The 26,004-nt window shown below is 45.5% G+C and overlaps 2 protein-coding genes and 1 pseudogene across 3 annotated transcripts; 2 read left to right on the top strand and 1 right to left on the bottom strand.

The window, feature by feature from the left end:
• The first annotated feature begins 2,238 nt into the window (after positions 1 to 2,238).
• Positions 2,239 to 3,583, top strand: LOC124018398 (endonuclease domain-containing 1 protein-like). Its single transcript, XM_046333706.1, has 3 exons — positions 2,239 to 2,331; positions 2,510 to 2,666; positions 3,015 to 3,583. Exons 2-3 carry the CDS (start codon positions 2,537 to 2,539, stop codon positions 3,371 to 3,373), a joined length of 489 nt encoding a protein of 162 aa, XP_046189662.1. The 5' UTR covers positions 2,239 to 2,331; positions 2,510 to 2,536; the 3' UTR covers positions 3,374 to 3,583.
• Positions 3,572 to 16,025, bottom strand: LOC124018396 (annotated as a pseudogene).
• A 3,841-nt stretch (positions 16,026 to 19,866) lies between these two features.
• LOC124018397 (polynucleotide kinase 3'-phosphatase) lies at positions 19,867 to 25,745 on the top strand. Of its 2 annotated transcripts, XM_046333705.1 has the most exons (18): positions 19,867 to 20,008; positions 20,320 to 20,443; positions 20,749 to 20,795; positions 20,916 to 21,203; positions 21,393 to 21,659; positions 21,921 to 22,000; positions 22,143 to 22,200; positions 22,338 to 22,445; positions 22,565 to 22,636; positions 23,034 to 23,082; positions 23,254 to 23,324; positions 23,639 to 23,731; positions 23,863 to 23,959; positions 24,050 to 24,111; positions 24,197 to 24,306; positions 24,490 to 24,577; positions 24,849 to 24,916; positions 25,231 to 25,745. In XM_046333705.1, the coding sequence occupies exons 2-18, from the start codon at positions 20,320 to 20,322 to the stop codon at positions 25,349 to 25,351; spliced, it is 1,803 nt and encodes a 600-aa protein (XP_046189661.1). In that variant the 5' UTR covers positions 19,867 to 20,008; the 3' UTR covers positions 25,352 to 25,745. The 2 variants fall into 2 exon arrangements, with proteins under 2 accessions (XP_046189661.1, XP_046189660.1); XM_046333704.1 differs by lacking the exon at positions 19,867 to 20,008 and having other exon boundaries at positions 20,022 to 20,443.
• Positions 25,746 to 26,004: the final 259 nt, after the last annotated feature.

The following is a 26,004-nucleotide window of genomic DNA, read 5'->3' on the forward strand; positions in this document are numbered from 1 at the left end:
CCCCTCCCAACTCATTGAACAGTTCCTGTCTTCATGCTTCTCTGTATTTTTCCATCATGAGAAAGTCCCATGGCCTTGAAACAATGTTTCAAGTCAGCTATGTTGCATAACACATACATACATCCACACAAGCCAACAGCAGATAATATTCAATCATATATATGGTAATGGGCTATAGTGCATAACACAGAAACCTCATACCATCAGTTTCAGGTAACCTGTTCGGTCGCAGCCCCCATCGGCGCTTGTATCGGTCCTGTTCAGCACTGGCTTGTGCGCAGCACCTCGTTTTCTTTGGTCAAGGCATAAATGTAATTTTTCAACAGTGGTGATACCCTTAATGCCTGCTACATTCAAAACTGTCGTTTTGGAAACGTCTGCAATCTAGAGGGTATTTTTATGAATCATCTCATTAAAGCCATTCAACCGAATAGCTTGTTCGTCAAATTTGTTTAATTAAACCCTGGATTGCCTGCATTGGTGATAGGCTGGGGTGGTTTAGTCTGCCCGGCGTCACTTTCTCGTAATCTCTTCAGGTTGGGGGGTTTCGAAGGGGTTATTGGACACCTGTATCGAAAACGAATTTACTCCGACGTCGGTACCGTTACTTCTGGGGGAGTGTCAAAATCGTTCATATAGTTGACAGTATCCACCTGGGTTACGACAGCTCCCTCTACATTTTGCTAGCTTCCAGATAATGTTACTAGCTAGCTAACACTGATTTCTTGATGTTCGGTAAACCACCAAACTAATTGAAATAGGAGGGGGGGGGGGAATATACAGTAAGAAACGTAACTTTAACTGTGATGGTCGTCAAACCCAAATTAGGGCTTGAATTCAATTTAAAGTTCAAGAGTTCAGTATATGGCTCACATCAACACCATTATCCCAGAAAACCTAGACCCACTCCAATTTGCATACCTGCCCAACAGATCCACAGATGACGCAGTCTCTATTGCACTCCACACTGCCCTTTCCCACCTGGACAAAAGGAACACCTACTGTATGTGAGAATGCTATTCATTGACTACAGCTCAACGTTCAACACCATAGTGCCCTCAAAGCTCATAACTAAGCTAAGAACCCTGGGACTAAACACCTCCCTCTGCAACTGGATCCTGTGCCACCCCAGGTGGTAAGGGTGGACTACGGGAAAAGAAGGACTGAGCACGCCCCCATTCTCATCGGGGCTGTAGTGGTGCAGGTTGAGAGCTTCAAGTTCTTTGGTGTCCACATCACCAAAAAACTAACATGGTCCAAGCACAGCAAGACAGTCGTGAAAAGGGCACAACAAAACCTATTCCCCCTCAGGAGACTGAAAAGATTTGGCATGGGTCCTCAGATCCTCAAAAGGTTCTACAGCTGCACCATCGAGAGCATCCTGACTGGCTGCATTACTGTCTGGTATGGCAACTGCTCAGCCTCTGACCGCAAGGCGCTACAGAGGGAACAGAGGGTACAGCCCAGTACATCACTGGGGCCAAGCTTCCTGCCATCCAGGACCTCTATACCAGGCGGTGTCAGAGGAAGGACCTAAAAATTGTCAAAGATTCCAGCCACCTTAGTCATAGACTGTTCTCTCTGCTACCGCACGGCAAGCGGTACCGGAGCACCAAGTCTAGGTCCAAGAGGCTTCTAAACAGCTTCTAACCCCAAGCTATAAGACGACTGAACATCTAATCAAATGGCTACCCAGACTATTTGCATTGCCCCCCCCCTTTTTACACTGCTGCTACTCTATTATTATCTATGCATAATTACTTTAATAACCCTACCTACATGTATATATTACCTCAATTACCTTGACTAACTGGTGCCGCCGCACATTGACTCTGTACCGGTACCCCCCTGTATATAGCCTCGCTATTGTTATTTTACTGCTGCTCTGTAATTATTTGTAAAAAAATATTTGTGTATTTTTCTTTAAACTACATTGTTGGTAAAGGGCTTGTAAGTATGCCTTTCATCTGTTGTATTCGGTGCATGTAACAAATAACATTTTATTTGATTTTAATGGCACCACTCACTCCACCATTCTGTCCCACCCCCCCCAGAAGGGTTGCCTAAAAAAAAGTCGCCCTACAAGCGAGAATGTTGAATACAATTATATTTATACTTAGCTTACCAGTTGTTCGTGTATGTCCTTTTGACGAAAGGGAGTGGAGATAAAATGTCCGCAGGAAATAATTATTAACCAGACTTTTTGGGGCACTGGTCTGGCTGTCTGCTTGTATTTCCGGTATGTATTTTCAGTCTTCTGACGCATTGCACATTATGTAAACAATAGCCGAATGTAAACGAACATTGTCGTCGACCGAAGCACGTTTCCTTGTAAGTGGAAGTGGTTGCAATTTACTATAAATGAAAAGTCGGCAATTTACTATAAATGAAAAGTCGGCAATTTACCTTTTTATTAGATGCCTAAAAAGTTGAGAAAGATCAATGATATTTTAGGTTTTGAATTGATCTGAAGCTTGGGGTTGTAACAGCAGTTTACTTTCCCTCCCAGCTCGTGAACCTTACGTGGGGGGCAGAGATGAAGGATGGGTACTGGCTGGGGAAAGATCACCCTGGGGTTTACCTGGGCGAGAGACAGGCACTCAATGAGGACTACACCCACTCTGGCTTCGACCGCGGCCATCTCAACCCCAATGGACACCATGCAGGTAGTCTCCTCCACAATACCGGCTCTGCTTTGAACAGATTTCATGCAACAACATTTCAATACCAATGTTGTTAGGTTTCTTAGAATTGTTTCTTAGTTCAGTGTGGATTACTGTGATGGTCGACTATTGAGCTGAAAGTTAAGTACAAGGTAAACCCAAGTTTATATACACAACCCAGCAAACACACAACGTTGCCTCAAAGTTGACTCCAAGTGGGCCTCAACATGCCATTGCTAATCTGTAACACGAATTAATCTCATGACAAATGATTAAACCGACAGTATTTCCCTCCTCTTTCTCGCTCCTTCTTAATCTCACACGGTCACCCCCCTTCCTTTCCTCCCCAAGTCCCCAGTCGTAACGCCACCTTCACCCTGACCAACGTGGTGCCCCAGAACCCCAAGCTCAACCAGAACGCCTGGGTCCGCCACGAGTCCCAGCTCACCGACCTGTTCAAGGCCCAGTGCGCCCAGGCCTACGTGCTGGTGGGCGCCATCCCCTCCACAGACAACTGGATTGTCAAGGACAACGTCCGACGCGTCAACATCCCCGAGTACATCTGGAACGCCTACTGCTGTGTGGACAACAACGGTGAGCCTGTCCGTAGCGGTGGCGCCACCGCCCTCAACACCGAGCAGAACCGAGTGGACCAGCGCTCGCTGCTGGAGCTGAACGGTTTCCTGCAGCAGTACTCCAACGCGCAGTAGGGGAGTTGTTTCACAACAACTGCCAGGCAGTGCCCGAGGAGTAGTTTCTCCCACTCATGGGTTTCTAATCCTTATTTGACAGTGGCAATGTGAGCTAAAACTTCAGTTCACGCATAAGTTTCAGTCTTTCAGCCAAGTCAAGTGCTTCCTACTGTGAAAATGACATCATGAACTACAGTGGATAAATAAAGAACTATGTTTGGAGAGATACATCTTTTATTATTCTTTATCTGTGCTTTCTTGGAATAAGCAAGAATAATATAATGTATATAACAAGAGGTAGATTTCTTTAGCTTTGTATACAGTATCAAAAACACATGAGACTTCAGAATAAGCCCTTTGTGACGAGCAACTATGATTCTTACAGTAGCATTTCTACACCAGGCCAGCAAACTCCTAGTCACCACTCCTTAACCTTAACCCATCACCAAACGGTACCTACCCTTCACCAGCAATCCCTGACCTGTGACCCCCAATATAAGGGGGAGACCTCCTCTATTGTTCAGTCATACTGGGCCATAGGGTGGTCGCTCCACACTAGCATGTTAGAGAGCTTTTCCTCTGTAGCGGGCTCAATGGGCCAGCCCCAGGCCTTGAAGAAGGGAGCCAGGTTCCTATTGACCGCCAGGGAGAAGGTCTCAGCATACAGGTTCATCTTTCCCTGGTTGTCATTGGGCACGTTCTGCATGGTGTGGTAGGCAGCAAACACCTTCTTGAAGGCGTCCCAGCCAAAATGGTCCTGGAGCTGGTGGGAAGGAGGACGACAAAGAGAAACTGCTTACACAAAATCAACCCGAGATAAAGTAACTTTTTTAAGCATCTATATTTTCCTATCGGTCGTTCACAAGCACTAACTGTAGGATTTGTACACAACATACTCTGCAGCAGGGCGTACTACACAGTACACATCACTAGAATCTCCTGTCACCTGCATGTAGGTCTCCAGTGCCACCCACATGTCCCAGCTGGCCAGATTCCTGCCCCCTTTAGCGTACCCCTCGGCACGGCTCTGTCGGTTGTCCAGCGCCATGTTGGGGTGGGCCTGATCCCTTTTCACCCCCAACACCTCCTCGTGCACGTACACGGACCACAGGTTACACGTGCACTCAGTGGTGTGTGAGGGGAACTCCCAGACTCCTCTCTGCTGGTTGTGGCCCAGCTCGTGGATTGCCCCCCACAGGCCCGAGCTGCGGGCTGCCACAGGGTTCATCAGGTCTGGGGCGGAGGAGGATTGTATCATGATAGGGTAGCCTGCATGCATGAAGCCTGTGGGTGAGGGGGGGGGTCAGCTCAATGTCTGGATACTTTCAGGGCAGAGGTTGTGCAGTCCACTCCAATACACTCTTTAAAAAATTGTTCCAAAAGGGTTCTACGGCTGTACCGATAGGTAGAACCCTTTAGGGTTCTATATTGAAGCAAAAATGGTTCTACCTGGAACCAAAAGGGTTCTCCTATGAAGACAGCCGAAGAACTCTTTTTGGTTCTAGATAGAAGCTCTTTTTCTAAGAGTGTAGGTCACTCTTGCTCCCTAGAAACTGTAAAGGGTCTGTCCTATCTGACTCATAATACATTTTTGAAATATTTGGGTCAACGTCTTTTCAGATAATCTCTCTTTTTCCTGTTCATATCCAGCAATTACACAATCACTGGTCCCCTACCATAGTCAATTCCAGTCAAGACAGTTTGTCCACGCTATGAAATAAAAGGGACAGACGCTGACCATGGGAGATCTGGACGTCGGCCACGAAGCGCTCCTTGCGTGGGAACTTGGCGGGGATGGAGGCCAGGTCAGCTACCCCCCTCATGATGTCATCCCAGAGAGCTGCCACCAGGTCAGGCCGATCCAGACCTCGGACCACGTCAGAGTGGACGGTCAGGATGATGTTCTCAAACTCCATCTCTGCCCAGGGGGAAGGGGCGGTCCGCAGAACGGCCCAGTCTGCAGGCGTGGTCACCCCTAGAGACAGGAGAGAGGCAAGGGTTGGAGGAAAATCCTGGATCATTTCACTGAATTTATTACTTTCACGAGGCGTTGTGACTGGGCTGTGTACCTCTTCATAATCAATCGTGAAATCCATCGGCCTAGTGTAACGGATGTGAAACGGCTAGCTTAGTTAGCGGTGTGCGCTAAATAGCGTTTCAATCGGTTACGTCACTTGCTCTGAGACCTTGAAGTAGTGTTTCCCCTTGCTCTGCAAGGGCCGCGGCTTTTGTGGAGCGATGGGTAACGATGGTTCGAGGGTGACTGTTGTTGATGTGTGCAGAAGGTCCCTGGTTCGCGCCCGGGTATGGGCGAGGGGACGGTTTAAAATTATACTGTTACACTAGCATAGGTGAGCAACATACATTAAATGGCCTTCAAGATGACTATTACCAGACAAACATTTGGTACAGTGTGATTTCCTACCACAATGATGAGTAGCACATTGAAAATCAATTCTCATAACAGCGGAGAGTTCAGTTTTAGTAACACAGCTGCAATTGCACAGTATGTGAGAGCATCGCTGTTCTAAGCTTAGTGTATCTCTGTATTCTACAGGTGTTTCACACAGAACAACGGCTCTGTCATTTCCTCTTTAATCTGTGGCAGCCGTCATCAACGTACATTCAAAATGGCAACAGAGAGCAGGAAGCAACTCAATTATGAATTAGGAATACATGAATAGCAGATCAGAATACATGAATACAACTCTGGGATTTTTTTTTTTTTAAAGAGGTGAAAATATATATTTTGCCTGGATGAAGTCAAAGGGGGCCCAGACAGACATTGTAAATGAGTACATGAGGGGGCTGGATGGAGTAATGGACTTTGTGTTATCTTTTATTCACCTGGTATTTATCCAGGTTAATCTCATTGAAATACCCTTTCTATAACACTTTCTATGAGGCAGCAATATAATAATGGCACACTTGGCGCATTATAACACTTGCTATAAGCCATCATGAGTTATAACAACTCATAGCTGTACCACCCTTGTAATACATCACTTGGATGCATTATAAGACCAAAGTGTAAAATGCATCATCGAGCCCCACCTCCCTCCCTCTCCCACCCACCCACTTACCAGTCTTGTAATAGGGGGCCGGCACAGCCCCCTGAATGATGACCTCCACCCCCTCCACCTGGGTCTTAGGAGGGGCGATGAGATAGAGGAGGCCGCCCCACAGGTTCCACACCTGCATCATCTCTGAGTCTATGGGGAAGCGCTCATGAACCACTGGCGCTCGCCTCAGCTCGTTCGAATTCCCAATGTTGTCAGTCTGACAGCCTATCTGGACCTGATGGTAACAGGGGCATCAGTCAATCAATCCACAAAGTGCTCTTGCATCAACATGTAAAGGGCTTGATCTCAAAACAAATAAAACATGATTTGATTCAATAGACTTTAGAGTGATAAGACGAAACAAAAAGCAGTATTGGATACCTTCCAGCCCTGGTTGACGAGTTGTGGTGGCATGGCCATGTACGTCCTCATCCCAGGGGAAAGGAACAGACCAGTGCTGAGCCACTCCTCTCCTCCTAAGACAATGTTCAGCAGTGGTTATACTCAAGCACAACTGTGTAGAATAATAGTGAGTGTATGGCTAGAAACATGTATTCCCACACTAACCAATGAGCTTGCAGAGTAGCTATGGCGAAAGATATTTTCTTGCGCCCATTTTATCTAAGCCATTACTCCTGGTGTTTCATATTGCTTCCCAAGACTAAACCATCTCCATTAGACCCATGATCCTCCATTTTAGAGTGCAAATGAGAGCTAACTGACCTGCTGTATTACAGTTGATCCTAACCCTGGCATTGGACAAGGCGGGCATCATGGGCTGGTCCTTGATCAGGTAAGGCAGTAGGGCGTCTGGGTCCTGGCACACCTTGTACACCTGTGCGCCTACACTGAGCAGCAGGTGGTCCTTGGCGCTTATCACCGGGCAGCTGTGGCACACCTGGGGGATGCCCGTCTCCTTCAGCACATCGGTGAGCATGGCCAGCACCGAGGTGTACGAGGCACAGTCGTGCGCCCGCATGTGCAGGTAATTGGCGCAGTCGCTGCCAAGCTTCTTCAAACCCGCCTCCTCATGCTCCGTCAGCGTCTCGCCCTGGGTCACGTGGCCAGCAAAGCGGCGCAGCAGGTGGCGGAAGTGAAAGCCCTCGGAGCAGGTCTGACCCGGGACTGGGGCCTTGTAGCAGCCTGCATCCAGAGTGTTCCCCATCAGGCTGAGGCCCATCTTGTTGAGGATATGGTTACCTGCGTACTCTGTCATGGTGTTGTGGCCCGGATTTGTCTGGGCCCAGTACCATGCATGGCCCCCGATCAGCAGACCCCCACCCTCGGCTACAAAGTCCTGGATTTCATCGGCCTGGGCGTCGCTGTAGGAGGTGCAGACGAGACGCTAAGCTCCTTCCTGAAGCCGCTCTTCTCACAGGGCAGGCCCGACTTGCTCAGCAGGGTGTGGGCGGAGCCGAGCTGGGGCAGGACACCTACCAAGCCGTTACGGCCCTCGTCTAACCAGCGCACGGCATTGAGCATGAAGGGGGACATCTGCTCTCGGCCCAAGTATCCCTCGTGGGTGATCACGATGACTCGGCCCTGGCCGTAGTATGCCCCAGCCAGAAAGGCCCTGCCGTCCTTGTGGTGCCGATGGGGAATGCGAGAGGGCCGTGTACCAGCACCTCTGAGAAAATAGCCCCGCCCTGGATATCAAACTCTGTCACGCCCTCCAGCAGGAACTCCAGGTCATCCTTGAAGTCCTTGCCTATCCTAGGTAAAGAAGAGAGTGAAAGGGTAGGTATGATTTGACAAGAGAAGTTAGACACATAAAAATAGCTCAACTAAACCATTTATTTACATTTATTTAACCAGGTGATTTCTGAAGTTAAATAAAAACCCTTCTTTGTTTTCTTCACACCTGGTTCTAGGAGGTGATGAGGCACAAAATACCACCATGTACACATTTCCGTTTTACTACAGTATCTCTATATTAATATACCACCTTCTCTTCTCTCTGTGAAGTGCCCAATACTTACGCCACAGCCAGCCAGTTGGAAGGGATCTGTGGAGGCACAGGGAGAGTACCCAGCTCCCCAAGGTGCTCCGAGAAGTAGATGCCAGCCACGCTGGACACCTTGTTCCCAGGGAAACCCAGCAGGGTGTTCTGTTTGGGGTGTTCCTCCGCCCAGCTACACGCCTGACCAGCAATCAGCAGCCCGCCCCCCACCTTCAGGAACCCCACCAGCTCCTTCACCTCTGGGCCCACGCAGTACGCATCTGTCACATACACTCCTAGACCCTCGCAGAAGCCCCCCACCTTGGGTTGGAGGCTGGAGTGGCTGAGGTTGTCGGCTACGGCCTTACAGCTCTGGTGGACGCCGACGGTAGTGCTGTCACAGGAGGAGCCTGTCAGCCAGGTTAGGACATTCTCCACTAGGGTAGGAAAGGCGGTGAGGTAGCCCTCGTGGCCCAGCACCACCACCCCGGCCTCGGCCGTAGAATGAGGCAGCCATTAGGACCTGGCCACAAGCGTTCATGGCCAGTGGGAAGGCTTGGTCGCCAATCAGTACTAAGTTGCTGGGTATGTTTGGCCCGTTGAGGTCCAGCTCCTTAACCCCCCTCATCAGGGCAGAATAGGCCTCCTCACGGGACATGCTGGTTTGGGTCATGGCTTAGTCAGTAGGCTGACGATCCTGTAGGTGGTGGAGGAGAAAAAAAGTATTTTAAAAGACAGATATGTATTAAACAGTATAAGTACTGGAGGCTGACAGTCCATGTACATGCATTTAACTCTTTAAACTGTTGCTATGACAAAAACTAGTTTCTGAATTTTACGTTGTGGTAATCTCTACAACAAAAGTATCATACATAATTCAGAACAAATGAAAGGATCTGTAAAACCTACCTAGATACAAAGGAAAAACAAACGGCTGAAGATCAGAATCAAGAGGAAAATGGAGCTCAGAGCAAGCAGAGCAGCAAGCTGTGTTACATTCCACTTAGCATACTTGGAACAGTCTGAATGAAGGGAAGAAAGAGATCCTCATATCAGCAAACCAAGTGAAAGGAAAGGGAGGGGTGTGTGTGTGTATGTGGCCAATGACTGGCAACTGTGACCTGAGCAGACAGGGTGGGGCAGGGGAAAGGGAGGCGTCTGTCAACAGTGAGTCTGTATGAATAGCTTACAGTCTACTCACCTGGGTGGAGTCCGTCAGATACCAGAAGGGTTGCCTAATACTTCTTTTTTATTTGTTTTATTTATTGCAAGAATAACAACCATAACGTTAATAAAACAGTTATGATCGGAATAACAAGAATAAGCATAATGCCATTTAACATCATCAAAAGTAAACTTAGGGAATTCTGGAGACTATATACACAACCATTAATGAATTTCAATCTGTAGTTTACTAGAATGGCGGCATGAACAAAATAAATGCTCAATAGATTCTGAATCAGAGGAACAAAAGGACACAAGGCATTTTGTCAAAATGGAATATTTTGTGAAAGAAATCATTAACAGGGTATATGTAAGAAAATATTCAAAAAAATTGGTTTCTTTAACTTTTGGGATACCTGGATTAAGGTAAAAGGTAGAGTATGGGTTTTCTTCTGGTGAAAGAGAGGCGGACCAAAATGCAGCGTGGTGGTTATTCATGTTTTTAATAAAGACGACTATACATGAACAGACTCTATAAAACAAGAAAAGTGAAAACCAAAACAGTCCTATCTGGTGCAAACACAGAGAGAGGAACAATCACCCACAAAACCCAACACAAAACAGGCTACCTAAATATGGTTCCCAATCAGAGACAATGACTAACACCTGCCTCTGATTGAGAACCATATTTAGGTAGCCTGTTTTGTGTTGGGTTTTGTGGGTGATTGTTCCTGTCTCTGTGTTTGCACCAGATAGGACTGTTTTTGGTTTTCGCACACATTTATTGTTTTGTTAGTTATTTCATGTATAGTTCCTTCATTAAAGAACACGAATAACCACCACGCTGCATTTTGGTGCGCCTCTACTTCACCACAGGAAAACCCTTACAGAATCACCCACCAACCAAGGACCAAGCGGAGTGGTAAACAGAGGCAGCAGCAACACCAGCAGCAGGAGAAGTGACAGGTGCAGCAGGAGCTACAGCAGCAGCAGGAGAAGCAACAGAGGTAGCAGCAGCAGTGGGAGAGGCTGCTCTATTTGGATAAATGGACATGGGAGGAGATCCTTGACGGAAACGGACCCTGGGTAGAGCCAGGGGAATATTGCCGCCCCAAAGCCGAGCTGGAGGCAGCGAAAGCAGAGAGGCGGCATTATGAGGAGCTAGCACGGCAGAGCGGCTGGAAGCCCGAGAGGCACCCCCCAAAAATGTATTGGGGGGGGGGCACAGGGAGAGTGTGGCAGAGTCAGGTGTCAGACCTGAGCCAACTCCCCCTGTTTACCGTAAGGAGCCATGGATGGAATTGGAGTTGTTGGCGAAGCAGAGTGCTGAGTCTGAGAGTGTGGAGGATGTATTGGACAGAGTAGAAAGAAAGCTGTTGGTTTGGCATAGTATGCACGGCATAACACTGCCAGCACCACGCATCAGGCCTACAGTGCGTCCCGCCTGTCCAGCGCAGCCAGAGTCTCCCGCCTGTCCGGCACTGTCAGAGCTACCGCCCCTCATGCCAGAGGCGCCAGAGCCCCTCATTCCAGAGGCACCAGTGCTCCTCAGTCCAGCGCTGCCAGAGCCTTTTTCTCCAGTCTGCCCAGTGCCGCCAGTGCCGCCAGTCTGTCCAGCGCCGTCTGAGCTACCCGTCTGCCCAGCGCCATCTGAGCTACCCTTCTGCCCAGCGCCGCCAGTGCCGCCAGTCTTCCCAGCGCCGCCAGTGCCGCCAGTCTGCCCAGCACCGTCTGAGCTACCCATCTGCCCTGCGCCGTCTGAGCTGCCAGTCTGTCCAGCGCCGCAAGTGCCGCCAGTCTGTCCAGCGCCGCCAGTGCCGCCAGTCTGCCCAGCGCCGTCTGAGCTACCAGTCTGCCCAGCGCCGCCAGTGCTGCCAGTCTGCCCAGCGCCGCCAGTGCCGCCAGTCTGCCCAGCGCCGTCTGAGCTACCCATCTGCCCAGCGCCGCCAGTGCCGCCAGTCTGCCCAGCGCCGTCTGAGCTACCCGTCTGCCCAGCGCCGTCTGAGATACCCATCTGCCCAGCGCCGCCAGTGCCGCCAGTCTGCCCAGCGCCGCCAGTGCCGCCAGTCTGCCAGGATCCACCAGTCTGCCAGGATCCGCCAGTCTGCCAGGATCCACCAGTCGGCCAGGATCTGCCAGAACTACCAGTCGGCCAGGATCTGCCAGTCGGCCAGGATCTGCCAGTCGGCCAGGATCTGCCAGTCGGCCAGGATCTGCCAGTCGGCCAGGATCCGCCGGTCGGCCAGGATCCGCCAGTCGGCCAGGATCCGCCAGTCGGCCAGGATCTGCCAGTCAGCCAGGATCAGTTAGATCGGCCCATTGTTAGGTTTCCTAGGCCAAGGTTAGCGGCGAGGGTCGCCACTCAAGGGACAGTAAGGAGGTGGACTAAGACAATTATGGAGTGGGGTCCACGTCCAGCGCCAGAGCCGCCACCGCAGACAGATGCCCACCCAGACCCTCCCCTATAGGTTTAGGTTGTGCGTTCGGAGTCCGCACCTTGGGGGTGGTTCTATCAAGTTCTGTCCATCGTTCGTATGTGTTTTCCTTGTTTTAGTGTTGGTCAGGACTTGAGCTGGGTGGGCATTCTATGTTGTGTGTCTGGTTTGTCTATTTCTATGTTTGGCCTGATATGGTTCTCAATCAGAGGCAGGTGTTAGTCATTGTCTCTGATTGGGAACCATATTTAGGTAGCCTGTTTTGTGTTGGGTTTTGTGGGTGATTGTTCCTGTCTCTGTGTTTGCACCAGATAGGACTGTTTTTGGTTTTCGCACATTTATTGTTTTGTTAGTTATTTCATGTATAGTTCCTTCATTAAAGAACATGAATAACCACCACGCTGCATTTTGGTCCGCCTCTACTTCACCACAGGAAAACCCTTACAGGTAGTCATTTTTAACCATAGCATGGGCTGGTCACTTCCATAGCATTAAATTGAATTATAATCACCAAATTACTTAATTAACTCCCAATCATATCCACTTATTGTTGAATATTTATTCCAAAAGGTTCAAGTCATTCATTTGTAAACTTAGAAAAGAGGGAACAACCTCATAATATAACAAAGTGGTCTTAATAAGTCCAAGTAAAGGAAGTGGAATTACTTTGCAAACCTTAAATATATTCTCTCTGAGTAGTATTAAGCTGAAATTTACCAATGACCTCATAAAACGGCAGAAACTCCCCAGTGTTGTCTAACAAATCACATACAAAAGTTATACCCTTGTCAAACCAAAGGCCTTTGAAAATGAATTTACTATTAATTTTAAATTACTCTATTATTCCAAATCAATGTTTTATGGAAGTAAAAATTGTGCGTGAAATCATTTTCCAGGAAAATACAATTTGCTGGTGAAACTTTGACAATTTCACAGGTAATTCTGAAGGGTCAAAGGCACATTTCATGAGGAATTCAAGTCCACCAAGTTTATTAAACTGACTGTTAGGGATATGATACCACATAGAAATAGGATTAGACAGACATAAATTCCACCATTTCATTCTAGAAGTACCCACTAACGACTAAAAATCAATAGCCTGTAAACCTCCACGATCTTAAGTCTTTCACTAATTGAGATTTCCGAATATAATATCTTGTATTCCTCCAAACAAATCTAAATATTACAGAATTGACATTAAAAAACATTTTTATTAGAAGAAAGAAAAGGGGACTGACTTGGGAATATGATTCTGGATAAACAATCAGTCTTGGACAAAATAATGCAACCCAAAATTGAGATATCGCGATGCAGCCACTGACTTAATGAAACTCTTATGGAATTAATCCTATTATCGCCGTTTAAAGATTCTCTATCTGAAACGTTTGGCATAGACATGGGCTAGTAACTTCTAGCCAGTTGCCAACAACGTAATTGCTGTCCAGGTCAAGAGAGTCCTTCTTTGATTTGGGAATAAGAACTATTAGTCCCTGTCTCAAAGAAGGTGGTAAGATAGCATTAGCAATACTGTCACGCCTTGGTCATTGTATTTTGTGTTTTTGTTATATGTTTGGGTAGGCCAGGGTGTGACATGGGTTTATATGTTGTGTTTCGTATTGGGGTTTTATTAGCATTGGGATTGTGTATGATTAAGGGTGTGTCTAGTTAGGCTTGGCTGCCTGAGGCGGTTCTCAATTGAAGTCAGGTGATTCTCGTTGTCTCGGATTGGGAACCGTATTTAGGTATCCTGAGTTCGCTTTGTATTTTGTGGGTGTTTGTACCTGTCTCTGTGTTGTAGTCACCAGATAGGCTGTAATTAGTTTCACGTTTCGTTTGTTGTTTTCGTATTTCAGTTATTTCATGTACCGTCATATCTTTCATTAAAGTCATGAGTAACCTACACGCTGCATTTCGGTCCGACTCTCTTTCTCCAACAGACGAACGCCGTTACAAATACCCTCTTAGTATACCGAAAGCAATATCTCTCTAATATCAAGCCAGAAATGTCAATAGAATTCAGGAGTCAGGCCACCCGGTGCAGATTTACTTACAGGCATTTGTCCAATGGCTTGGTCCAACTCGGTCATATCTATATCAGAATCACAGAGTTTCTTAAACCTTTCTTCTATAGGCTTAACAGAGTTCTTAACTGAAACCAGAAAAAGGAACCGAAGTCACCTTCCGAAAGATGAGATTGATACAGGGTACTGTAGAAAGAGTGTATTTCCTTATTAATACTTCAAGATCATCAGATAGTGTCATTTACATAAATGGATGAAATACTATTACTAGCCTGTGTTTTTTCCCACCTTTCTCAATCCATTTGGCCTTTGAACAGATGAAGGCACCTTGTGCCTCACTGTTGTATATGTCGTCCAGTTCACATTGGCTTTTAGCCAGCTTGGCTTTTTCATCTTCATTTAAATCAAGTTTATTGCTCGGCTTGTTAATATCAACAATAATAATATCTGCTTGGAGAAAGAGTATTTTTCTTTAAAAGAAGAGTTAGCATGGTCTGTCAGAGGAGCTGGGGAACTACTACATTCACTGGCAAGATGCATAAGACTGGAAGATACCAACCAATAATCAATTGTAGATTTGAATTGTCTGTCCCTAGTTGTAGAGTTAAATCAAGAAAAGTTGGTTTCAGAGAATGCCAAATATTGGAATGTTGAAAGATGGAGCAAAAATGAAGAGTTAAGTTACTACAACAATGGGCTGAATGCCTGGTGGGATACCTATCCAACAGTATCACCTCCAACAATAATGATATCTGTTCAATATTTGTTTTTCAACTCAGTTAAGACTTTACTAGATGTTAGAAGATTGTTGTTTTTTTACTGTATGTTATAACCATACATATTTACCCATATGTAACGTGACCCTTTATATTAAAAAACAATATATATCCAGTGACCCTCATCATCACACCTGCTTTCTAAAACGGTACCTGGAAAACGTCTGAAAAGTATTGCCACACCAGCAGAATGAGATGAGCCATGGCTAAACATGATCTTGTCACCACATTTGTTAAATCAGCATCTGAGGAATGTGTCTCTAGAAATAAAAAACACTTGCCATTTGATGAATCTTTACAAAAACGAAAAAGAACCTTGCGTTTTATATTGTTACGTAAACCCTTGGTGTTTAAAGGATAAAAAGGAAAGATACATATTGAAGAGTATCCTAGAAAAAGAGTTGTCTAAAAATAAACAGGGACCCTGATTAATATAAAAGTAGCATACGGCCCCATCAGAATGAACTTGACGAACAGTAACGACCATACAAAGGAAAATAAATGGATAGATCGTGTAATAACACATCTTATATTAATAGTTTACATCTTCAATTGAACTCTCAAACTTAAAATAAATACATCCCTGAAGGATAATCAAGCCATATTAAAAGTAAATGGAGATGTAATTACATAATATCGATCTTGAAACAAAAACCACATTTAATATGCTTACATGGTTAATGCTCACATCCAAAAACTCGCCACTACAAACATTACCGCCCTATGCAATATCACCTATATGCCGTGTTCAGATAAACGACTGCATGAATAAACTCACCAGTTGAAAAAGTATATGGCTTCAACTCGTAAAGCGTGAATCAGTCAGTCACGTTCCTCCACCCTGCGGCGGTCAATGACAGCAAACCCCTGGCGAAAGAATGCTTTTACCACCTGCGTCTTGCCTCGTCGACTTGTGGCCACAGCTTCGCACCGGCATCCCTGTCGCGCCTATCTGACTGTTCTTCTCCTTTCTCTTGTCTCCGAGACTGTGTACAACATTTTACTCGATGTTCAGGGTAGCAGAGTGATATGGAACAAACTTCACAATAATGACAAACACAATCCCTCTGATATTCTCACCATCAGTTTCAGGTAACCTGTTCAGTCGCAGCCCCCTTCGGCGCTTGTATCGGTCCTGTTCAGCACTGGCTTGTGCGCAGCTCCTCGTTTTCTTTGGTCAGGGCATAAATGTAATTTTTCAACAGTGGTGATACCCTTAATGCCTGCTACATTCAAAACTGTCGTTTTGGAAACGTCTGCAATCTAGAGGGTATTTGTATGAATCATCTCATTAAAGCCATTCAACCGAATAGCTTGTTCGTCAAATTTCTTGTTTAATTAAACCCTGGATTGCCTTCATTGGTGATAGGCTGGGGTGGTTTAGTCTGCCCGGCGTCACTTTCTCGTAATCTCTTCAGGTTGGGGGGGGGTTTCGAATGGGTTATTGGGCACCTGTACCAAAAACGAATTTACTCCGACGTTGGTACCGTTACTTCTGGGGGAGTGTCAAAATCGTTCATATAGTTGACAGTATCCACCTGGGTTACGACAGCTCCCTCTACATTTTGCTAGCTTCCAGCTAATGTTACTAGCTAGCTAACACTGATTTCTTGATGTTCGGTAAACCACCAAACTAATTGAAATAGGGGGGGGGGGGGGTACAGTATGAAACGTAACTTTAACTGTGATGGTCTTCAAACTCAAATTAGGGCTTGAATTCAATTTAAAGTTCAAGAGTTCAGTATATGGCTCACATCAACACCATTATCCCAGAAAACATAGACCCACTCCAATTTGCATACCTGCCCAACAGATCCACAGACGCAGTCTCTATTGCACTCCACACTGCCCTTTCCCACCTGGACAAAAGGAACACCTACTGTATGTGAGAATGCTATTCATTGACTACAGCTCAGCGTTCAACACCATAGTGCCCTCAAAGCTCATAACTAAGCTAAGAACCCTGGGACTAAACACCTCCCTCTGCAACTGGATCCTGTGCCACCCCATGTGGTAAGGGTGGACTACGGGAAAAGAAGGACTGAGCACGCCCCCATTCTCATCAACGGGGCTGTAGCGGAGCAGGTTGAGAGCTTCAAGTTCTTTGGTGTCCACATCACCAAAAAAACTAACATGGTCCAAGCACAGCAAGACAGTCGTGAAAAGGGCACAACAAAACCTATTCCCCCTCAGGAGACTGAAAAGATTTGGCATGGGTCCTCAGATCCTCAAAAGGTTCTACAGCTGCACCATCGAGAGCATGTTGGCTGCATTACTGTCTGGTATGGCAACTGCTCGGCCTCTGACCGCAAGGCGCTACAGAGGGAACAGAGGGTACAGCCCAGTACATCACTGGGGCCAAGCTTCCTGCCATCCAGTACCTCTATAACAGAGGAAGGACCTAAAAATTGTCAAAGACCCCAGCCACCTTAGTCATAGACTGTTCTATCTGCTACCACACGGCAAGCGGTACCGGAGCGCCAAGTCTAGGTCCAAGAGGCTTCTAAACAGCTTCTAAACCCAAGCCATAAGACTACTGAACATCTAATCAAATGGCTACCCAGACTATTTGCATTGCCCCCCCCCCCTTACACTGCTGCTACTCCATTATTATCTATGCATAATTCCCTTTAATAACCCTACCTACATGTATATATTACCTCAATCACCTTGACTACCTGGTGCCGCCGCACATTGACTCTGTACCGGTACCCCCTGTATATAGCCTCGCTATTGTTATTTTACTGCTGCTCTGTAATTATTTGTAACTTTTATTTTTTTAGGTATTTTTCTTAAAACTACATTGTTGGTAAAGGGCTTGTAAGTATGCCTTTCACTGCAAGGTCTACTACACCTGTTGTATTCGGTGCATGTAACAAATAACATTTTATTTGTTTTTAATGGCACCACTCACTCCACCATTCTGTCCCCCCCCCCAGAAGGGTTGCCTAAAAAAGTCGCCCTACAAGCGAGAATGTTGAATATAATTATATTTATTTCATTTTGACGAAAGGAAGTGGAGATAAAATGTCCACAGAAGCATGCCTTATTTACTTTGAATAACTACTAAAATAGTGATTGTAGTGATTTGCCTAAAATAGTGATTTGCCTCATGATGTGCCAACCCTTGCACAATTAATCTGTGCTTCAGCTGCAGGTAGCCTAGAGAAACCTATGCGCTCTGATCCCTTCTGGCCAGGGGAAACGAAGCAGTAAAGTCATGTATTTATAGCCTAAAATAGGCCTGTATTTGTTTTAAGAAAATGTGAATGTGATCAAACTTTGGGTGGCTAGGCTACCAAGACCGTATCAATCCAAAATTATTGACTGTAATTAATCAAATCAACACAATAGTGATGACATACTGTGTGAGTAACTTTTTAATTACAGATGCACCGGCCTACAAGATGCAACACTGCATAAAGAAAACTCAGCCCTGTTAGTTCTATTGTCCAATCAGTTGTTGTCTATTTAAATTAAATTAAATGACCTGATTTGAAAAAATATGGTCCCATCACAGCCTATATAAAACAGTTGTATTCCTATGTCATACCCTCCAACTAGTTTTACCTGGTTAGGTTAGCCCATTGGTTCTCCTCAGGGCCTTCAGACATGTAATCATTTTGTTCTAGCCCTGAACTAGTTCACCTGATCCACCTAATCAAGGGTTAGTTGACACATTTAATAGATCAAATATATGAACCGGCTGGGGGTCCACAACGAGAGGTTTGAGAACCACTGGGTTAGCCTATCCCCCAACACATCTTGGACCTGTGGTGCTACCACTGAAATCACACAATGTTACAAATGAAGAAACATATCCTATAAATATGCTCTACTATGTTAAGGAGGATGAGGATTATACGTCTATAGTCGTAGCTACATCCATTTTAACAAGAAATAGTTGTGTTTGTTTCCCAAGCCAAGACCCAATCTGTGAATCTTTGTCCTATGAGATAATAGCAGTCAATTAACATGACCTTAATGAATTATGAGCCTTTGTGTTTTTTTTTTTTACAACATACATTCTACAATCAAAGCTGTATCAGAGGCGGCAGAAGGCAGCAGTCAGTGGCTCTGGATGAAGATGAAAGACCCCAGCTGGGCCCCGAAGTGAGAGGGCCAGGAGGTATGTGGTCAACAATGCTTGACTCAGGGAGGAGGACGCCCCTGCCATGCATAGTCCCATGGGATGTTGGCTATCAACAACAAGGCAACTCCTATGACTAATTGGGAATGGGACGCAAGCGTAGGATTGATCACCCTGTCGCTGACCGCCTTTGGGGAGGGTGTATAGTGTGAAAGGCCGAAACACCCTAGGAACCAAAGGTACACTACTGACGATGCGCTCCCCAAATTTCACCACGCTCACTGTTCATTAACTCTTGGAAGTGCTTGCACAAAGGATAGTAACATCTCATCCTGTGTTCTTGGAATCATTTGAAAATTCACAAAAAAGTGACATTAGCTGATGATTATCTCATAGAACAAAACGTATACAATCTAAGCCTGTTTCCCGCAGAATGTATTTTAGGAGTTTATACAAAACCCCTAAAAAAATGGCATTTCATTTTCTCCAGACCATGGCAGAGTTAGTGCCTCGAGAAATAGTAATGGTGTCTTTCTGTAACACAAAACCGAACATGTTAAAAGTATGAAACATGGAGATATGGCCTTGTCGGAACACTAACACTATTAAGGAGTGTAGTAATTTAACCTTTTGTTTTTTTAATATAATTTATTGTTGATGTGAAAGATAATTTCCTTATGTTCCAAAACCGTACTGCAAGCGATGCATTTTAACATTCAGAACGAGCGTCGGGGATCTTAACAAAACACCCCCGCCCAGAAGATACTATGTCAGTATGTGCTAAAGCATTCCCGACCAGAAGATTATATGTCAATATGCAGTTAGCGTCTATGAATGAGGTAAACCTCGGCGAGTCAGATGTCTGTTTTGACAAACCGTTTATTCGACAGGCAGGGTATTCTAATAGCCATTCGGAGACTGAATCCACCAGTGTGAACAGTCCTATTGAGGAAAACGAATAGTTAACTGTAGGGTAAGATGACAAAACACGCGGAAAGACAAGCCCAGACTAGGGTCGGAATCAAATATGAGATGGATGTTTCTAAACGAAAGTGTTTTTGTGACGGACCAATGAAAGTTGGAACGTGCTACCTTTAAAGTGTTCCGACTATTTCTCGGCAATATTCCATTCCTCCTCTTGTCTGGTTGTGATTGTGACTGAAAACGTTGAGTACACTTTTGAATGACTGATGTGTTCATCATGCAAAGCTTGGCCTTGGCTTTTAACCATAGATTATTTAGAAGAGAATACTCCTCTTACTCATACATGGCTAGCCAGTAGCTAGCTTTTTAACTTATAAAGCTAGCTATAATCGTTCAACACTTCGTAAAGTTACGTTTAGAATTTCTGCTCGGTTCTTGACTTAAGAAACACTTGATATGCCTTATTCATGTTACACCCATTGTAAACCGATATGTTATGGACACCTTACGTTATTTGTTTTTCCCTACATCCTACTGTCTCTTGTCTTTGCAGATGCAGCAGTGCACATTAGTCAGTGCATCCGGCGCTCGTGTCCCACTAGCCGATGGCCGAGCCGTGATCCTAGGTCGTGGTCCAGAGACTGGAGTTATTGACAAGAAGTGCTCCCGACACCAGGGTAAGAGGACTAGTTAGCTAACGTTTGATACGTACCGATGGCCATGTTCTAATTATTTATCTTACCTCCCAAAGTGTGCACTTGTTCACTTCCCTTCATGGATTTAAAAATAAATTAATGGTATATGGAAACTCCCTCTTGCCCATGCGTACACCCGTTCAATGAGTTTAAATGTGTGAAGAGTAAGCTTCGGGAGAAAGGAGAGATTATTGGGATGCTGCTTTTTAATTGCGGTGTCCGGTGGGATTACTCCAGCCAGCTATCTAAACTGCACAACTATCTAAAATGTGTCATATTCCTTCTAGTGAAGCTGGTGGCCTGTTATGCAGACAAGGAGGTACTTGTAACACAGGTATGAAATTATTACATTGTGCCTGTTGTTGAGGCCAACACTCTCTTATCTTAGTTTTACACTCAACACTACTGCTTAACCTGTCTGTAACTGCTGTCAAAGTATAGTTTTCCTTTTCAGCTTGGCCCCAACCCTTCATCCTTGGGCAGTGAGAGTCTTGGTAGAGGCCAGTCTGGCCGACTGACCCAGGACCGCACCCTTTACCTGGTCAACCAGAGCCACCCCTTCAGAGTGCAGTTCTCTGCTTCCAACGAAACCTCCTCATCCTCTGCCCAGAAGGGGAAGGCTGTAGAAAGGTTGAAAGCATTGGATAAGACAAAAGGAGGAAAGAACGACAGAGGGGGGGAGGTTCAAAGCACAGTTCCCAAACGCAGCATCCAAGACTTTTTTGCTTCCTCTCCCAAGAAGGTATGAGAACACGTTCATCTTAACTGAGAAAATGGCATGCATTTTAATTTGTCTATCAATATTTAGAGTAACCGAAAGGACCTAATGTATCACTTCAACTGTTCAAAATACCCCATGTTTTCTCAATGACAACCTCCAATTTAAGTGAAGTTTAGTTTGACCATGGTTGCATTTTTGTTTTCCACTCAGGCATCCAAGAGGCCACACAGTTCTGAGGAGCCCCCGCAGGAGAAGCGTAGGAGGACTACAGGCTCCGACAGTGGGGGCGAGGACGAGGCTGAGAAGCTTGCTGAGGAGAAGCTCCGACAGCTCCAGGAGATGTCAGAGAGTGCTTCAGGGGCTAGCATAGACTGTGTCCAGCAGCAGGCATCAGTCTCAGCCTGTTCTCGAAGCCACTGGCAGCAGATTGGAAACCTCATGCTCTACACTGCTGTTGGCGTCATTGGAAGCACCAAGGTAAGAGCGAACTAGGTAATTCTGTAAACTCAATATTTGATTCAAGCCAATGAGTCTGTGTGTTTGAATGAGATGCTGAATATAATTTTACTTTGGCCATCCAAGGATGAAAACATTTTAGGCCTACATTTGAGCTCTTTGGACATATTGTTTCCACCATCAATCTAATTGTCTCGAAGTTCGCTTTCAACCAAGCAGTACAAAGACAATTACTTTTAGTAACATCACTTTAAGGCTGACCCATCTTTCTTTCTGGCCCAGATTGCTGGATTCGACATTGACGGGTGTATCATCACCACCAATTCTGGCAAAGTGTTTCCCACCAGCCCAGATGACTGGAGGTCAGTCAGTCTGCTGTTCTGTCAAGTTGCGGCTCTGCGTCTGGCCTCCTCTCGCTTTGCTTGCTCTCTCCTCATCCCTCTTTCTCAACTCTTGACTTGAGTCATTTCCTTGCCTTTATTTGTTCTCTTATCTCCTTTACAGGATTCTCTTTCCCGAGATCCAACCCAAACTGGCCAGCTTATTAAAGAAAGGCTACAAGGTAGAAGCAAACATATAAATGTATTGTCAAGCATGGACACGGCAAAGCTGTTCTACGAGAAATATTTATTCTCCATCCTTTTAATGGTAATATGTGGCTAGATGAATAGCTAACCATGTCTCTGTTGCCCCTCCCAGGTTGTGTTTTTCACCAATCAGATGGGTATATCTAGGGGGAAACTGAAGCCTGAGGATTTCAAGTCTAAAGTGGAGACCATTCTGAAGACATTACAGCTCCCCGTACAGGTTAGTCAAGAAACATTTAAACACAAAAATGGCGCTTGAAAGCAGATTCACTATTGTATCTCTGTGTTTTATTGTGTGTAATTCAGATGTGGACACCTTTAACTGTGTGTGTGTCTCAGGTCTTTGTGGCGTCTGGTCCTGGGATCTACAGGAAGCCAGTGATGGGGATGTGGGAGCACCTGTGTGAGAAGGTGAGACCATAAGGCACGCATCATATCAGACATTGTGAATAGGGATTACATGTAGACAACGATTGTGTCCTACAAACCACCTCAACACAGGTGTGTCGCAAAAGGTTCACAAAGCCAGCTCCATTTAGCATTGTCTAGTTGTTTGTCATCCACTCGGAACACATTACCCTGGTGAGTCATGACATAGACCAGTCACTGCTTCAACATTTCCATGACATTTTAGTCATTTAGCAGACACTCTTATCCAGAGCAACTTACAGTAGTGAGTGTTTATATTTTCATACTTCAACAAGGGCATGGTGCGGGAAATAAATAGAATGGGAATAGAAATGTATTGTTCCCAACTCCCAACCCCCTGAAACAACAAACATGGTTCAACATGTTTTTCCTCTCTCAGGATAATGGCGGCGTGGCTGTAGACAAAAGCCAGAGTCTCTATGTGGGAGGTGAGTCAACAACAACAGAACAACCCATAGCAACATAACGTCTTCCTCTTACTTAGCCTATTCTTATCCTGACTCTTGTAAGTGATGTGCTGCTTATGGTCACGTTTGATGAACGTGTACTCGCCCTCCAGCAGCTGAGAGCCTGAGACCTTTCTCTCTCCTCTGCCACAGATGCAGCGGGACGGCCTGTTAACTGGGCTCCTGGCAAGAAGAAGAAGGACTTCTCCTGCAGTGACCGACTGGTGAGAGCACCTGCACTAACCTCTAGACCAGTCTGTTCACTTGTCGACCAGTCTGTCCTAGTTCTCTAGTTCTAGCACATCTTCATACACAAACAACAAAGTGTCCCAAATAGTGGACTGAAACGAGGAATTTCAATATGATAAAACTCAGTAGAGACAAATCAGCAGAGAATAATTTTCTGTGTCTACTGACTGTGTGAAAGGTTCATTCTTGCTATGGTGTAGATACAGTTTATGACCAGGTGTTGTACCTGCAGGCATTGCATATCTTAATAATGCCTGACACTGATTTTCTCTCTCTCCCTCTCGACTAGTTTGCTCTGAACCTTGGACTGCAGTTCCACACTCCAGAGGAGTTCTTCCTGGGCTGGAAGACCGCCCCCTTCAGTCTTCCTCCATTTGACCCTGTGAGTAACCGGGTGGATATCTGTGGTATTCTTTCTGCACAGAATATGTATGTGAAGCTTTTGAAGCCTCTGTATGTATGTGTGTGCACTTGCACATCTGACTGTGTGTGTGTGTGTCTCTCTCTCTCCAGAGGAAATGTGACTCTAACGCCCGTCTATATGACCCGCCCAGTGCCTGCCTCACCTCCACCAAGCAGGAAGTAATAATTGCCGTGGGTTTCCCTGCTTGTAAGTGGACGTGCATTCCTTATTTTTCTGCCATCCTCCCTCTCTCTTTACTGACGACCCTCTCCCTTCTTTATTTTATTTTTTATCCAGCCGGGAAATCAACCTTTTTCCACACACACATTGTCCCCAAAGGTTATGTGTACGTGAACCGGGTGAGTGGATCAGTGTGCTGTTGGCTCTCTTAACATCCACACACACATATACACACACTGACCTGACCTGACCTGTGTTTGTCAGGATACCCTGGGCTCTTGGCAGAGCTGTGTTTCGGCCTGTGAGCGGGCACTGAAGGAGGGGCGCAGCGTGGTGGTGGATAACACCAACCCAGACCTTGAGTCTCGCAAACGGTACCCGTCTCTGTGCTCCTACTAGTGTGTGGAGCACTTTTGGTTTGCAGTTCATGAACAACCTAAACCACTTACATAACAGAGAGTGGTAAATCTGCTACATGCATTAACCAAACCAGAGATATTTGATTGAGTGTGTTTGTAGGGAATAACATGTACCTTCTATACGTTGTCCCCCTCCAGGTATGTTGACGTCAGCCAGAGTTTGGGGGTGTCCTGTCGGTGCTTCAACTTCTCTGCCTCCCTGGAGCAGGCCAAGCACAACAACAGAGTAGGTCTCCTCTCTCCCTCTACTGAACTGTATATACCAGACTACACATGATTCATTCTTCAGCAGTTCAGAGTAGAGGGTGACATGAACTTGCGATCTGATCGTACACACAGAATAGCCCAACCTGGGACTTAAACGACAACCATCTGGTTCAATGTCCACTTCTTAAACCTTATAATGTACAGGCCATGGGATACATCCAGTTCAATATAGGCTCTGGTACTGCCCTGATGCATAGTGTTCATTATTGGGCTCTTCTTGTGCTGTACAGTTCCGTGAGATGGCCCCCTCCACCACCAAGCACCTCAAAGTCAATGACATGATCTTCCACAGTTACAAGTAAGTGACATTGGATATTATATCAAGGGACTTCACAGCATCACATTCTCAACGTAGGGATTCACTGGCCTCTACAATGGGTTGAAAAGATCAGAGCGCACTAATATAACATATGTCTTTATGCCTGTGTTTACAGAGCCAGCCTAATTCTGATCTTTTGGCAAAAGATCTGATCTGATTGATATTTTTCCACTAATTGGTCTTTTGGCCAGAATTGGGTTGCCTGTATAAACGCAGCATATATGTATGTCGTGTAAAATAAATGCATGTCTGAATGTATTTGCCCACTCTGAACAGACTTTCTCTCCACACAGGAAGAAGTTTGTGCCGCCCAGTCTCTCGGAAGGCTTTTCAGAAATCCTGCAAATTCATTTTGTCCCAACCTTTACAGACAGCCAATCAGAGGCCCTCTTCAGGCAGTTCTCTGAAGGCTGATTGGGTGGCTGGTATTCCAACCTAAGATTCATCAGATTGTTATTGGAAAATAATCTGGCAGTCGTACCAGTCCAACATTTTTCTATGCTGTGGCTGTATGTAGACAAACTATTTAGTTACCTGCTGCTAATCAACAAAGCATTGCTATTACGCTACATACATTTTGAAGGTGCAGATGTTTTAACTAAATGTAACCACAGCAGACAGCACACATCAGTATTTTTGTTTGATTGGCTTGAGTTTCATATTTTCGTATCATGTTTTCTGGTCAGATACAACAGTACTTGTTTCCAGAAAGCCCAAAAAGTAAAAAGTAAAAAAATAAATAAAAAAAACATGAGCAATGTTTTATTAATTGTATATTTTAATAAATTGTTATTAATTTGTTTTACAATGGATCCTATTCTGTAAAGTAGGGAAACTGAATGCATGTTTTTCTGCTAGTATGCCACCGTAAAGCAATATTTTCATGACAATCCTGGTTGAAACTCAGCCGTCCACATGGGTAGAAACTCCAACTCCTTCCCCAGGTTGCTGTTTTACCCATGGCACTAATGTGGAAGTCTCTTGCATATCAGGCGGGGGGGGGTGCTGTCACTTCTGTCTTGGGCTTCGCATACATTCTTGGTGTCACAGCTCACTACTCCCAGCCT

The sequence above is a fragment of the Oncorhynchus gorbuscha genome, unplaced genomic scaffold (assembly GCF_021184085.1).
Source record: "Oncorhynchus gorbuscha isolate QuinsamMale2020 ecotype Even-year unplaced genomic scaffold, OgorEven_v1.0 Un_scaffold_5:::fragment_8:::debris, whole genome shotgun sequence".
NCBI lineage: Eukaryota > Metazoa > Chordata > Actinopteri > Salmoniformes > Salmonidae > Oncorhynchus > Oncorhynchus gorbuscha.

Bases quoted from the DNA above. Each gene is read 5' to 3' on its own strand.
- LOC124018398 (XM_046333706.1), top strand. From the start codon at position 2,537: ATGAAGGATGGGTACTGGCTGGGGAAAGATCACCCTGGGGTTTACCTG. The intron at 2,667-3,014 runs GTAGTCTCCTCC...TTCCTCCCCAAG, and splicing joins CCCCAATGGACACCATGCAG to TCCCCAGTCGTAACGCCACC.
- LOC124018397 (XM_046333704.1), top strand. From the start codon at position 20,263: ATGGACACCTTACGTTATTTGTTTTTCCCTACATCCTACTGTCTCTTG. The intron at 22,001-22,142 runs GTCAGTCAGTCT...TCTCCTTTACAG, and splicing joins ACCAGCCCAGATGACTGGAG to GATTCTCTTTCCCGAGATCC. The intron at 22,446-22,564 runs GTTAGTCAAGAA...TGTGTGTCTCAG, and splicing joins CATTACAGCTCCCCGTACAG to GTCTTTGTGGCGTCTGGTCC.